General features: G+C 46.4%; 1 protein-coding gene across 1 annotated transcript; it reads right to left on the reverse strand.

Moving 5' to 3' along the window:
• Window positions 1–231: 231 nt before the first annotated feature.
• Window positions 232–10,633, reverse strand: HAUS1 (HAUS augmin like complex subunit 1). Its single transcript, XM_083354894.1, has 9 exons — window positions 10,526–10,633; window positions 9,337–9,511; window positions 8,520–8,655; window positions 7,315–7,449; window positions 5,515–5,638; window positions 3,478–3,543; window positions 2,220–2,291; window positions 1,677–1,724; window positions 232–426 (listed from the first exon to the last, which is right to left on the reverse strand). Exons 1-9 carry the CDS (start codon window positions 10,613–10,615, stop codon window positions 367–369), a joined length of 906 nt encoding a protein of 301 aa, XP_083211020.1. The 5' UTR covers window positions 10,616–10,633; the 3' UTR covers window positions 232–366.
• Between the last annotated feature and the right edge of the window lie 1,330 nt (window positions 10,634–11,963).

Genomic DNA, 11,963 nt, shown 5'->3' on the forward strand with positions numbered 1-11,963 from the left:
TTACGGTATCGTATTGAAACAATTAGGTTCTATGCAGTTTTGTCGTTAAAAATGTAAGCCGTTCAGAGTTAACGGAGAGGTAAGGTGGGCGGCTAATAAATTTTATAAATAACACACTATTGTCAGGAATGAGATACTTAACAGTCATCCTGCTACGAACCAGTTAGATACAATAACATTTCACAGGCACGCGATGGGGCAATGGCCCGACCCAATTGCTTGTACAAATGCTTACGTTAAAGTTTTTATTCAGAAAGACGGACTACTATAACATAGTCCTGGAGGGAGGGGGGGGAAAATGAATTTATATACAATACGGTATGTTATGTTGGCCCAGAATGATTACACAAATGCTCGCTTGGTAGGTTAAGTTACTGACAGTGCAGTCATGTCCAATTTCCTCGAAAACTCGGCCTCCAGGGCTTCCTGCAAAGGGGAAAACAGCATCCATAAGGTTATTTGCATGAAAGGGGGGGGGAGAAGCTCTTTCTGGCAAAAGGGAGAATGAACAGCCATAACAGAGCCCCGAATTTCTGTAACTTTTTAAGGCCACACTTGCAATGCTGCATCCAGTTTTGGTCTCCATGATGTAAAAAAGATGTCGAGACTCTAGAAAGAGTACAGAGAAGAGCAACAAAGATGATCAGCGGACTGGAGGCTAAAACCTACAAAGAACGGTTGCTGGAATTGGGGATGTCTAGTCTAATGAAGAGAAGGACGATGGGTGACGTGATAGCAGCCTTCCAATATCTCAGGGGCTGTCCCAAAGAAGAGGCAGTCAAGCTATTCTCCAAAGCGCCCGAAGGCAGGACAAGAAGCAACGGATGGAAACTCGTCAAGGAGAGAAGCAGCCTGGAACTAAGGAGAAACTTCCCGACAGTGAGAACAATTAACCAGTGGAACCACCTGCCTCCAGAAGCTGTGAGTGCTCCAACACTGGAAGTCTTTAAGAAGAGACTGGACAGCCAATTGTCTGAAATGGGAGAGGAGTTTCCTACCTGAGCAGGGGGTTGGACTAGGTGGCCTCCAAGGTCCCTTCCAAATTATTATTATTACTATTATTATTATTATTCATTATCCCCCTGCTTGAGCAGGAGACCCTATACCAGGGGTGTCAAACTGCTGGCCCACGGGCCGGATGCATCATCCGGAAGCCATGCCCACCCCATTGCTGGCAATGGCGAAACTGACCAAAGAGAGAAGCAACCTGGAACTAAGGAGAAACTTCCTGACAGTGAGGACAATTAACCAGTGGAACAGCTTGCCACCAGAAATTGCAGGCGCTCCATCACTGGATGTTTTTAAGAAGAGACTGGACAATCACTTGTCTGAGATGGTGTAGCTTCTCCTGCTCGAGCGGGGGGGCTGGACTAGAAGACCTCCAAGGTCCCTTCCAGCTCCTATTCCATTCCATTCTATTCAATGGTTGGAAACTGACCAAAGAGAGAAGCAACCTGGAATTAAGGAGAAACTTCCTGACAGTGAGGACAATTAACCAGTGGAAGAGAAGCTGCTTCCAGAAATCGTGGTCGCTCCATCCCTGGAGATTTTTAAGAAGAGGCTGGACAGTCACTTGTCTGAGATGGTATAGGTTCTCCTGCTTGAGCAGGGGGCTGGACTAGAAGACCTCCAAGGTCCCTTCCAGCTTCTATTCTAATGCCAAGGGAAAGACCTACCAGCTCCCTCTTGGCTTCTTCAATCTTCACTCGAGCAAGGGAAGGATTCTGGAAAGAACAGGAAGACACAGTTGTAAAGACGACACACACAGGATTCCCTCCAACGTGCCACGAGTTAGGGTCCCCCTCCCCAAAATTCAAAGAGAGCGCTTCCCTGCATTGCTTAAATACCCAACACTCTAGTACAGTGCTTCTCAATGTTGGTCGCTTTAAGATGAGTGGACTTCAACTCCCAGAATCCCCCAGGCAGCTGTGCTGTGCCAGAACTCCTAAGAGGGCCATAGTTTTGCTACTAACAATGCTGCCGTCCCTCCTTTTTCTGCTTCTGTCTTCTCACTCTCCTTGAACCCAGTTCCCCTTAGTCCGTCCTCATCTCCTTTCCTTTCTAGCCTCACTTTGTAGTGGCCATAAAATGGGTGCAGGACACCTGTCTACGAAGGACAAACTCAGGAAGAAGGGGAAGGAGGGAGGGGAGGGAAGGGAAGGGAAGGGAAGGAAGGAAGGAAGGAAGGAAGGAAGGAAGGAAAGAAATAAATTAATTACCGGTGTGAGATCCAGATAAGACTCGAGTTTCTTCTTTAAAGGAACTGCCTGCTTCTTCAAATCTGCCAGTTTCTGAGGAAATAATTATTTTATTTTTTTTATTTCATGTTCTTTTATCATTCCACAGGTAGTCTTCAACTTAAAGTTGAGCCCAACATTTCTGTGGCTAAGTGAAACACTTCTTAAGTGAATTTTGCCCCATTCTATGACCTTTCTTGCTACAGTTGTTAAGGGAATCACTGCAGGTTAGTGTCATGGTTAGAATGGAATAACAGAGTTGGAAGGGACCTTGGAGGTCATCTAGTCCAACCCCCTGCTCAGGCAGGAAACCCTATACCAGGGGTCGGCAACCTCGGCTCTTTTATGACTCGTGGACTTCAACTCCCAGAATTCCTGAGCCAGCATAGCTGGCTCAGGAATTCTGGGAGTTGAAGTCCACGAGTCATAAAAGAGCCGAGGTTGCCGACCCCTGCCCTATACAATTTCAGACAAATGGCTGTCCAATCTCTTCTGAAAAACTTCCAGTGTTGGAGCATTCACCACTTCTGGAGGCAGGTCGTTCCACTGGTTAATGTTTTCCCCATTGACTTTGTCTTTCAGAAGGTCGCAAAAGGGGATCACGTGATCCCGGGATGCTGCGACAGTCATAAATGTGAGTCAGTTGCCAAGCCTCTGAATTCTGATCACGTGTCCCATGGGGATGCCGCAACCGTCATATGTGTGAAAAACGGTTATGTCACTTTTTTCCAGCGCCGGTCCCTAAATGTCCTGTTGTAAGTCGAGGATTACCTGTGTTTTTATTTCATTTCCTTTCATTTATACTTCACATTTCTTAAGCGTCCAAAATTTGGGTCTCAATAGCGGTCCTAGGTTGAGGACTGACTACCTGTAGTAAGATCAGGTTGGCTCACTTCTTCACGCTCACCTTACCCAGCCACAGAAATTCTGATCCCAATTACGACGGTTAAGTTGAAAAACCTTTGCATTCCGTTTGGCTTTTCTTGTTTCGTTTTGTTTTAGCGTTTCCATCGAATTATTCCCTCCCTCCCTCTCTCTCAGCATCCGATTTCACCGCAGGAATTTGGGCAGAAGACGCATTTGCCCCTGGAACGCTGAACGCTTCGGAGAGGCATCGAAAGCTTAAAGTCAGCAGGCTCGGATCCCGGGTCCACGTCGCCGAATAGCGTCTCCTCCAGCCGCCCCAGTTAAATACCAGCCAGCTGGTGCCGTAGTGTAACACGCGTGGCATCCCACCCACCTCCGAAAGCGTCACCAGCGATTCGTGTGTCAGGGAAGCATCCAGCCCACTCGCAGACAGCTGTTCCTGCCGGGAGAGGAGAAGGAAGGGCAAAAGCAGACAGAATTACTCATAGGAAACGGAGAGACGTCAAAGCCCCTTCTACCCTTTGCTATGGAACTGGAAAAAGCAGGGAGGGAGGGAGAAAAGAAAGGAAGGAAGGAAAGACGGGTGAAGGAGAAAGGGAAGGGGAAGGGGAGGGAAAGGAGAGGGAAAGGAAAGGAAAGGAAAGGAAAGGAAAGGAAAGGAAAGGAAAGGAAAGGAAAGGAAAGGAAAGGAGGAAAGGAAAGGAAAGGAAAGGAAATGAGGTAAATGGATGGGGAAGAAAAGGGAGTAAATGGATGAAGAAGGGAAGGGAAGGGAAGGAAAGGGAAGGAAAGGATGGGGAAGGGAAGGGAGTAAATGATGAAGGGAAGGGAAGGAAACAAGGAAAGGAAGTTAATGGATGGAGAAGGAAAGGAATGGATGGGAAGGGAAGGGAGTAAATGAAGGGAAGGAAAGGGGAAAGGGAAAGGGAAGGCAGAAGGGAAGGGACAGGAAAGGAAAGGAAGTAAATGGATGGGGAAGGGAAGGGAGTAAATGATGAAGGGAAGGGAAGGAAACAAGGAAAGGAAGTTAATGGATGGGGAAGGGAAGGAATGGATGGAGAAGGAAAGGAATGGATGGGAAGGGAAGGGAGTAAATGAAGGGAAGGAAAGGGGAAAGGGAAAGGGAAGGCAGAAGGGAAGGGACAGGAAAGGAAAGGAAGTAAATGGATGGGGAAGGGAAGGGAGTAAATGATGAAGGGAAGGGAAGAAGAAGCAGGTGGAGGAAGAAAGAGGAAGGAAGGAAAAAGGGAAGGGAAGAAGATAGGAAGGAAAGGAAAGGAAAGAAGGAAGGAAGGAAAGAAAAGGAAAGGGAAGGAAGGAAGGAAGGAAGGAAGGAAGGAAGGAAGGAAGGAAGGAAGGAAAGAAAAAGGGAAGGGAAGGAAGGAAGGAAGGAAGGAAAAGGAAAGAAAGAGAAAGGAAGGAAGGAAAAAGGGAAGGGAAGAAGATAGGAAGGAAGGAAGGAAGGGAAGGAAGGAAAAGGGAAGGGGAAAGGGAAGGGAAAGGCAGTACAAGAGAACATCTGGGGCTCAGGGTTGACCTATGGAGTCACTGGCACTCTCTGAGCATTACTGAGGATGTTCCCTTGTTGGGTAATGGAATATTTGCAAGAAAACCACCAAGCTCTGAGGGGACCCCACAGTTCAATCCCAAAGTACAAATATTCTCTCCTATCGATTGTCTGAGTTTCAAAGCTAAAAAAGAACCAGAGGCAGATAGTAGATGGCTGGGAGGTTACCATTTCCATAAAATTGTTTCCCCCCCCCACTAAAAAAAAAAGGCCTGGATGCACGTATACAGACACTAGGAATGGAGGCTAGCCCTTTCTAATGGAGAAAGACTTGGTGGAGCAGTGGGCTGATGCCTCCTTAAGGAACACCAGCTGCCTGCAATTAGTGCAGGTTCGAGTCCCACCAGGCTGAAGGTTGACTCAGCCTTCCATCCTTCCGAGGTAGGTAAAATGAGGACCCAGATTGTTGGGGGCAATTAAGCTGACTTTGTAATAATGCCGCTTGGGGTGTGTGTGAAAGCCCTAATAAGCAGGCATATACATAGAATGAAGGCTACTGCTAAGCTTGTAAGACGCCCTGAGTCTTCGGAGAAGGGCGGGATATAAATGGGATTAAAAATAAAAAAATAAAAAGACGTTCTTTCCAACGTGAAGCAGTACAGCCTAAAAAAGGCACGTGCTTTTTTCCCTTCAAAATCCAAGCAAGAGCTAGAGAGTAATCGTTTGTCCTCCAATTCTCCTCTTTAAACAGAGGTTCCCTACCCAATTTCAGACGGCGGGATCGGGACCGGCAGGAACTTAAAAATATACTTTTTAAAGTCAGTCCATCAGTTCCCCACCCTACCCCACCCCAAAATATCAATTTCATTCCTCAGAAACCTTAGCGGCTTTGCCCGGGCTTACCTCCGCGGATTTAATCTGGCCTTTGATGTCTTCGGATTTCTCAATGAGGAACTTCATATACTGCGTTCGGCTTTCCGTTTTCGCTCTTTCCACTATCAGATGATCTTCGGTTTTCACGACGTCCCTACAACAGAACAGAGTATCGGTAGCTCAGGGTTGAAGTTGTGGCGGGGGGGAGAAGGCTCTGAGCTGGGTTGTTTTCTTGCAGGCGTTTCATGACCCAACTAGGAAACATCATCAGTGCTAGAAGGGAGTGAGATTTGTGGAGAGGAGGAGGAGGATTGTGGAGTCCTTGATGATCTCCGCGCTTGGTTGGTTTTCTTGGAGATGTTTCGTTACCAAACTAGGTAATATCATCAGTGCTGGAAGGCAGTGAGGTTTGGGGAGGAGAGGAGGAGGAGGACGACGACGACTGTGGGGAAGGATCTGTAGCTCAGGACTGAACTGTGGGGTCCTTGGTGCTCTCCGAGCGTGGTTGTTTTCTTGCAGACGTTTCATTACCTGACTAGGTAACATCGTCAGAAGGGAATGGAGTTGGAGGAGGAGGAGGAGAACTGTGGGGTCCTTGGTGCTCTCTGAGCTTGGTTGTTTTCTTGCAGACGTTTCATGACCCAGCTAGGTGACATCATCAGTGTTGAGAATTGAGTGGGTTTGAGGAGGAGGAGGAGGACGACGACGACTGTGGGGTCCTTGGTGCTCTCTGAGGTTGCTTGTTTTCTTGCAGATGTTTCATTGCCCAACTAGGTAACATGACTGACACTGCTAGCACTAGCAACCAAGGCTGGGCGCTTTCAGAAGCAGTATCCTCCATCTGTTTTTCTGAGCTGATATTTAACACCAATGTTTGGTTCTGCAAGGCCATCTGAATCACTAGAACCCAGAATAGCATACAATTGGAAAACAAAAAAAGGCAGCATGCCATTCAATTGAGACGGATTCAGCTCAATAGAGCTGAAATTCTGTAGCAGGGGTCTTCAAACTTGGCCCTTTTATGAACTGGTGGACTTCAACTCCCAGAATTCCTCAGTCGGCCATTTTGATGAAACTGCGGGCTTGGATCCAGACTCTCAGGAGTCTTCAAACCTGGCCCTTTTATGAACTGGTGGATTTCAACTCCCAGAATCCCTCAGTCGGCCATTTTGATGAACCTGCGGGCTTGGATCCAGACCAGGGGTCTTCAAACCTGGCCCTTTTATGTCTGGTGGACTTCAACTCCCAGAATTCCTCAGTCGGCCATTTTGATGAAACTACGGGCTTGGATCCAGACTCTCAGGAGTCTTCAAACGTGGCCCTTTTATGACTGGTGGACTTCGACTCCCAGAATTCCTCAGTCGGCCATTTTGATGAAACTGTGCGCTTGGATCCAGACTCTCAGGGGTCTTCAAAGGTGGCCCTTTTATGACTGGTGGACTTCGACTCCCAGAATTCCTCAGTTGGCCATTTTGATGAAACGGGGGGCTTGGATCCAGACCAGGGGTCTTCAAACTTGGCCCTTTTATGAACTGGTGGACTTCAACTACCAGAATCCCTCAGTCGGCCATTTTGATGAACCTGCGGGCTTGGATCCAGACTCTCAGGAGTCTTCAAACCTGGCCCTTTTATGAACTGGTGGACGTCAACTCCCAGAATTCCTCAGCCAATGTGCCTGGCTGAGGAATTCTGGGAGTTGAAGTCCACCAATCAATCATAAAAGGGCCAAGTTTGAAGAGCCCTGCTCTAAAGCCTGAAACTCTGCAAAAGCCTTTGGGAGCAAAGGAAGGAAGGAAAGGCAAAGAAAGAAAAACCGCCAAGTATGCTTACTCCTGAAGGCGTTTTTCCAGCACAAGCGCTGATGTGAGCTTTCTCCTCAGGGTGCTGAGTTCGAATTCGAGCTCTTTGTTTTTGGACTGTGCTCCATACAGATCAGAAGTCAAGTCGTTGATGGCCGGAATAAAACTAAGGACAAAAAGGTCAATTAATCAGGATTTGTTTTTTGTTTTTTACATTGAGAGCTGTCATAGTATTTAGCGACTAGTCACAATTAGACTCTGAGGGAGTTAAGGTGAGATAGGCAGCATAAAAGTTTAATAAATAAACGGATAAAAATTTAGAATTGCTTGCAAAATCGGATGTTCTCATCTCAGTCATGAAGTCGGCAAGAAGCCGTTAAAAGACTAATATGTACCCCACAATAAATAAAATGTGATAAGTTTGAAGACGATTCTTTTCCTCTATTGTTCTTTATTTTTTAAAAAGTATAAGCCACCATTTTGAGAAGGAAAGCCTCTAAATGGAAACAGATGAATAAATAAATCTGTACTAGATTCTACCAAAGTGATTTCAACCTCTAAGCTGAAACAATAAACAAATTCCGGACCAGAGATTATCTGAATTTCAATAAAGTTTTAAAGCTAGAACTGTTGAGAGAGAGAATGATGGATGGTAAAGAGACAGATAGACGGATGGATGGTGAGTGAGAGATACCAAACAGATAGATGGACGGTAGATGGATTGATATAGATAGCAAATAGATTGATAGGAGAGAGAGAGAGAGAGAGAGAGAGAGAGAGAGAGAGAGGTAGATAGATAGATAGATAGATAGATAGATAGATAGATAGATAGATGATAGAGACAGATTATAGATAGATGATACAGACAGACAGATGGATAGTAGATAAAAAGATACAGATAGATGAGATAGATAGATAGATAGATAGATAGATAGATAGATAGATAGATAGATAGATAGATAGATGATAGAGACAGATTATAGATAGATGATACAGACAGACAGATGGATAGTAGATAAAAAGATACAGATAGATGAGATAGATAGATAGATAGATAGATAGATAGATAGATAGATAGATAGATAGATAGATACAGACAGACAGAAGGAAGGAAGGATTAAATTCTCTCCAACTTTTCTCTCCAAAAAACATCCATGATCCTGAAGGGCCTGCAATGCCTTCCTCAGAGCTGGCACTGCAGCATTCAGAAACGCCTTGGGAAGAGAGCTACCCCACCTTGCCAGAGATGTGTCCTTTGTCTCCAGAGCCAGGGCAATATCCACTAGGCTATTGAGGTAGCTCGTGCTGGCTTTCGATAGGCCGCTGAGGGAAAGATTCAGACTCTCCATTAAAAGTTCCTGCAGGAAGAGGCCTGGGGAAACAAAAGGTAAGACAGCAGGTGGTTTAAGGAAACCTCACATGCTTGGCCTGAGACTGACACAATTACTCTAATTAGAGAGCCAGTTTGATCTAGGACAGATACTCTCGGCTTGCGGGGATGGGATAGGATAGGATAGGATAAGAATTGGAGAATAGAATAGAATAGAATAGAAGAATAGAATAGAAGAATAGAATAGAATAGAATAGAATAGAATGAATTCTGGGAGTTGAAGTCCACAAGTCATAAAAGGGCCAAGTCTGAAGACCCCGGCTATATACCCTTACATAAGTAACATATAAATATTAATCAGTCCACCTTGAATACATGGACAGTGATTAATATTTATATGTTACTCATATACAAATATTGTACAATGGTCCTTAAGTGTGAAAAACAGGCCCTTTTTCCAGTGCCGTTGTAACTTCGAACAGTCATGAAACAAATGGTTGTAAGTTGAGGACTACCTGTAGTTAGAGCACTGGGCTAGAAATCAGGCAACTTGTGAGTTCTAGTCCGGGCTTAGGCACGAAAGCTGGCTGGGTGACTTTGGGCCACTCAGCCCAACCTACCTCACAGGAGAGTCGTTACAGGGGAAATGGGGAAAATTAAGTATGTTTACCACCTTCAGGTATGTATCAAAACCCCGAAAGGTGGGAAATGGATCAATCTCACCCTCTGACTCGTACTCCACTGCTTTCTGCTTCATGTCTTCGATTAACAGGTTGACATCTCCATCTCTGGACTCGTTGCATTCGGCCAGCTCATGCAAAATGTCCACTGTCCGGGCGTTCACCTCGTAAAGAGGAACCGGCTGGTCCCCAAAAAGCTTCTTCAACCACGAAGTGACCTGTCGCAGAAAGGAAAAAAATAGCCGTCTTTCTCCTCCGTTCTGCTTCCGGGGTACGAATGCATTTTGGAAAAGCAAGTAGGCCCGAGAGTCACGTTTCAACGTCACGGCATTTTAGAATTTTTATTAATGTATTTACTCCTATCCTGCCTTTATTTTTATTTTTTATAAAGAATTCCAGGCAGCAAACATACATAATACCCCCCTTCTCCCTTCTCTTTTCCCCACAAGAACAACAACCTAGCGGGGTGGACTGAGCTGACAAGAAAGTAACTGGCCGAAAGTCACCCAGCTGGATTTCACTCCTAAAGCAGCACTAGAACTCACCATCTCCTGGTGATCGGCCCAAAGTCACCCAGGTGGCTTTCATGCCTAAGGCAGGACTAGAACTCACAGTCTCCTGGTGATTGGCCCAAAGTCATCCAGGTGGCTTTCATAACTAAGGTGGCACTAGAACTCACCATCTCCTGGTGATCGGCCCAAAGTCACCCAGGTGGTTTTCATGTCTAAAGAAGGACTAGAACTCACTGTCTCCTGGCGATTGACTCAAAGTCATCCAGCTGGCCTTCCACCTAAGGCAGGACTAGGACTCACAGTCTCCTAGTGATCGGCCCAAAGTCACCCAGCCAGCTTTCATGCCTAAGGCAGGACTAGAACTCACCGTCTCCTGGTGATTGACTCAAAGTCACCCAGCCAGCATAAGGAAGAAGTGAACAGGGAGATCTCTCCTCTAACAAAGATAAATCTTCTACATCCCCACAGATCTCACCCAAAAGCTTTGAGCCTCGCAGAGCGTCATTTGCTAAATGTTGTTATCTGTTACGCTGGAGCTGCACAATCCAAGGAGCTTTAAGTTGCAGAGAATTGGCCCCAAACCAGGAAAGAGAGAGCAGAGGATGGGTGTGTGTGTGTGTTTTCGGGAAAACCTTTCCGATCCTTGTAATTTTTATTATTATTATTATTATTATCATTCTTTCTTAGGACATAACCCCGAAGGGTCCCAGCCCCGCTCACCTTCGCTATCTTTTCCTCCATTGCTCGTTGGCTTCGCTTGCAGTGCGAACTTCCCGCTCCCCTTCCTCGGTCGCTGGCCAATGACGTCATCAGGCGCAAGGGCTGCTGGGAGTCGTAGGCCGGCTGAAATAACCCCTGCGAGGAAAAGAAAGGGAAGAGTCAAGGTTCTGGGCCGGAATAGGTGGTGGAAGAAAAAACTTTTTATTTTCATTCCAGAAACCAAGATTTTGTCAGCCCTTTATGCCATCTCAGACAAGTGACTGTCCAGTCTCTTCTTAAAAATCTCCAGGGATGGAGCCCCCACGATTTCTGGTGGCAAGCTGTTCCACTGGTTAATTGTCCTGTCAGGAAGTTTCTCCTTAATTCCAGGTTGATTCTCTCCTTCATCAGTTTCCAACCATTGTTTCTCGTCCTTCCCTCTGGTGCTTTGGAGAATAAGTTGATTTCTCCCCCCCCCTTTCTTTGTGGCAGCCCCTCAGATACTGGAATGCTGCTATTATGTCTCCCTATTTCTTCTTTTCTCTAGACTAGCCAGACCCAAGTCCTGCAGCCGTTTTTCATGTTTTAGTCTCCAGGCCTTGGATCGTCTTAGGTGCTCTTCTCTGAATTTTTTCCAAACTCTCAACATCTTTTTTGCAATATGGTGACCAACATTGGCTGCAGTATTCCAGGTGTGGTCTGCAATCAGAATAAAAGCATTACAGCACAGCATAGCATTGAGCTAGGCAGGGGTCTTCAAACTCGGCCCTTTTATGACTCATGGACTTCAACTCCCAGAATTCCTCAGCCAGCATGCCTGGCTGAGAAATTCTGGGAGTTGAAGTCCATGAGTCATAAAAGGGCGGAGTTTGAAGACCTCTGAGCTAGAGCGTCATTTGGATGGAAAAGTTAAGAAAAATCGTTCATTTTTGCAGGGGGGAAAAAAAAGGAAGGCAGCTTATGCAGCAGCAGCAGCAGCAACACCAGCAACCATGGAGAGGGCGATCTCTGCGCATGCTCAGAAGCTACCTTCTGAGAACAGGCGGCTGCGCAAGCAGATCGCCGCGGTTGACAGGAGGCCGGCCCACGTGCTCCTTTCCATCTCTTTCCTCGCCTCGGGGGGCGTGGCCACGACGCGCGGCCTTCCCCGCTCCGCCCTTACGTCATTCGGGCCACGCCCCTTCCCAGTGTCCGATTTTTTTTTTCTCCCTGGTGCGCGAGGCCTACGGCTTTTCCGCGCCATCCATTTTGAGGGGAACGTCCTTCTATTAAAAACGCTATTTTTTATGTTTAAAAAAACCCTCCTTCCCTCACTTTGACACGAACAAAAATATAAAAAAAGGCGAAAAGTCAAACAGACATCCTCACGAGCGTTTTTTTTTTAAAGCGGGGTCGAAGAAGGAGGAGGAAGAGGGGACAGGAGTGCTTCCGGGTCGTCGCCGCGGCAACTTTCCGGGGA

This window comes from Vipera ursinii (genome assembly GCF_947247035.1).
Source record: "Vipera ursinii genome assembly, chromosome: 2".
In the NCBI taxonomy this organism is placed as follows: domain Eukaryota; kingdom Metazoa; phylum Chordata; class Lepidosauria; order Squamata; family Viperidae; genus Vipera; species Vipera ursinii.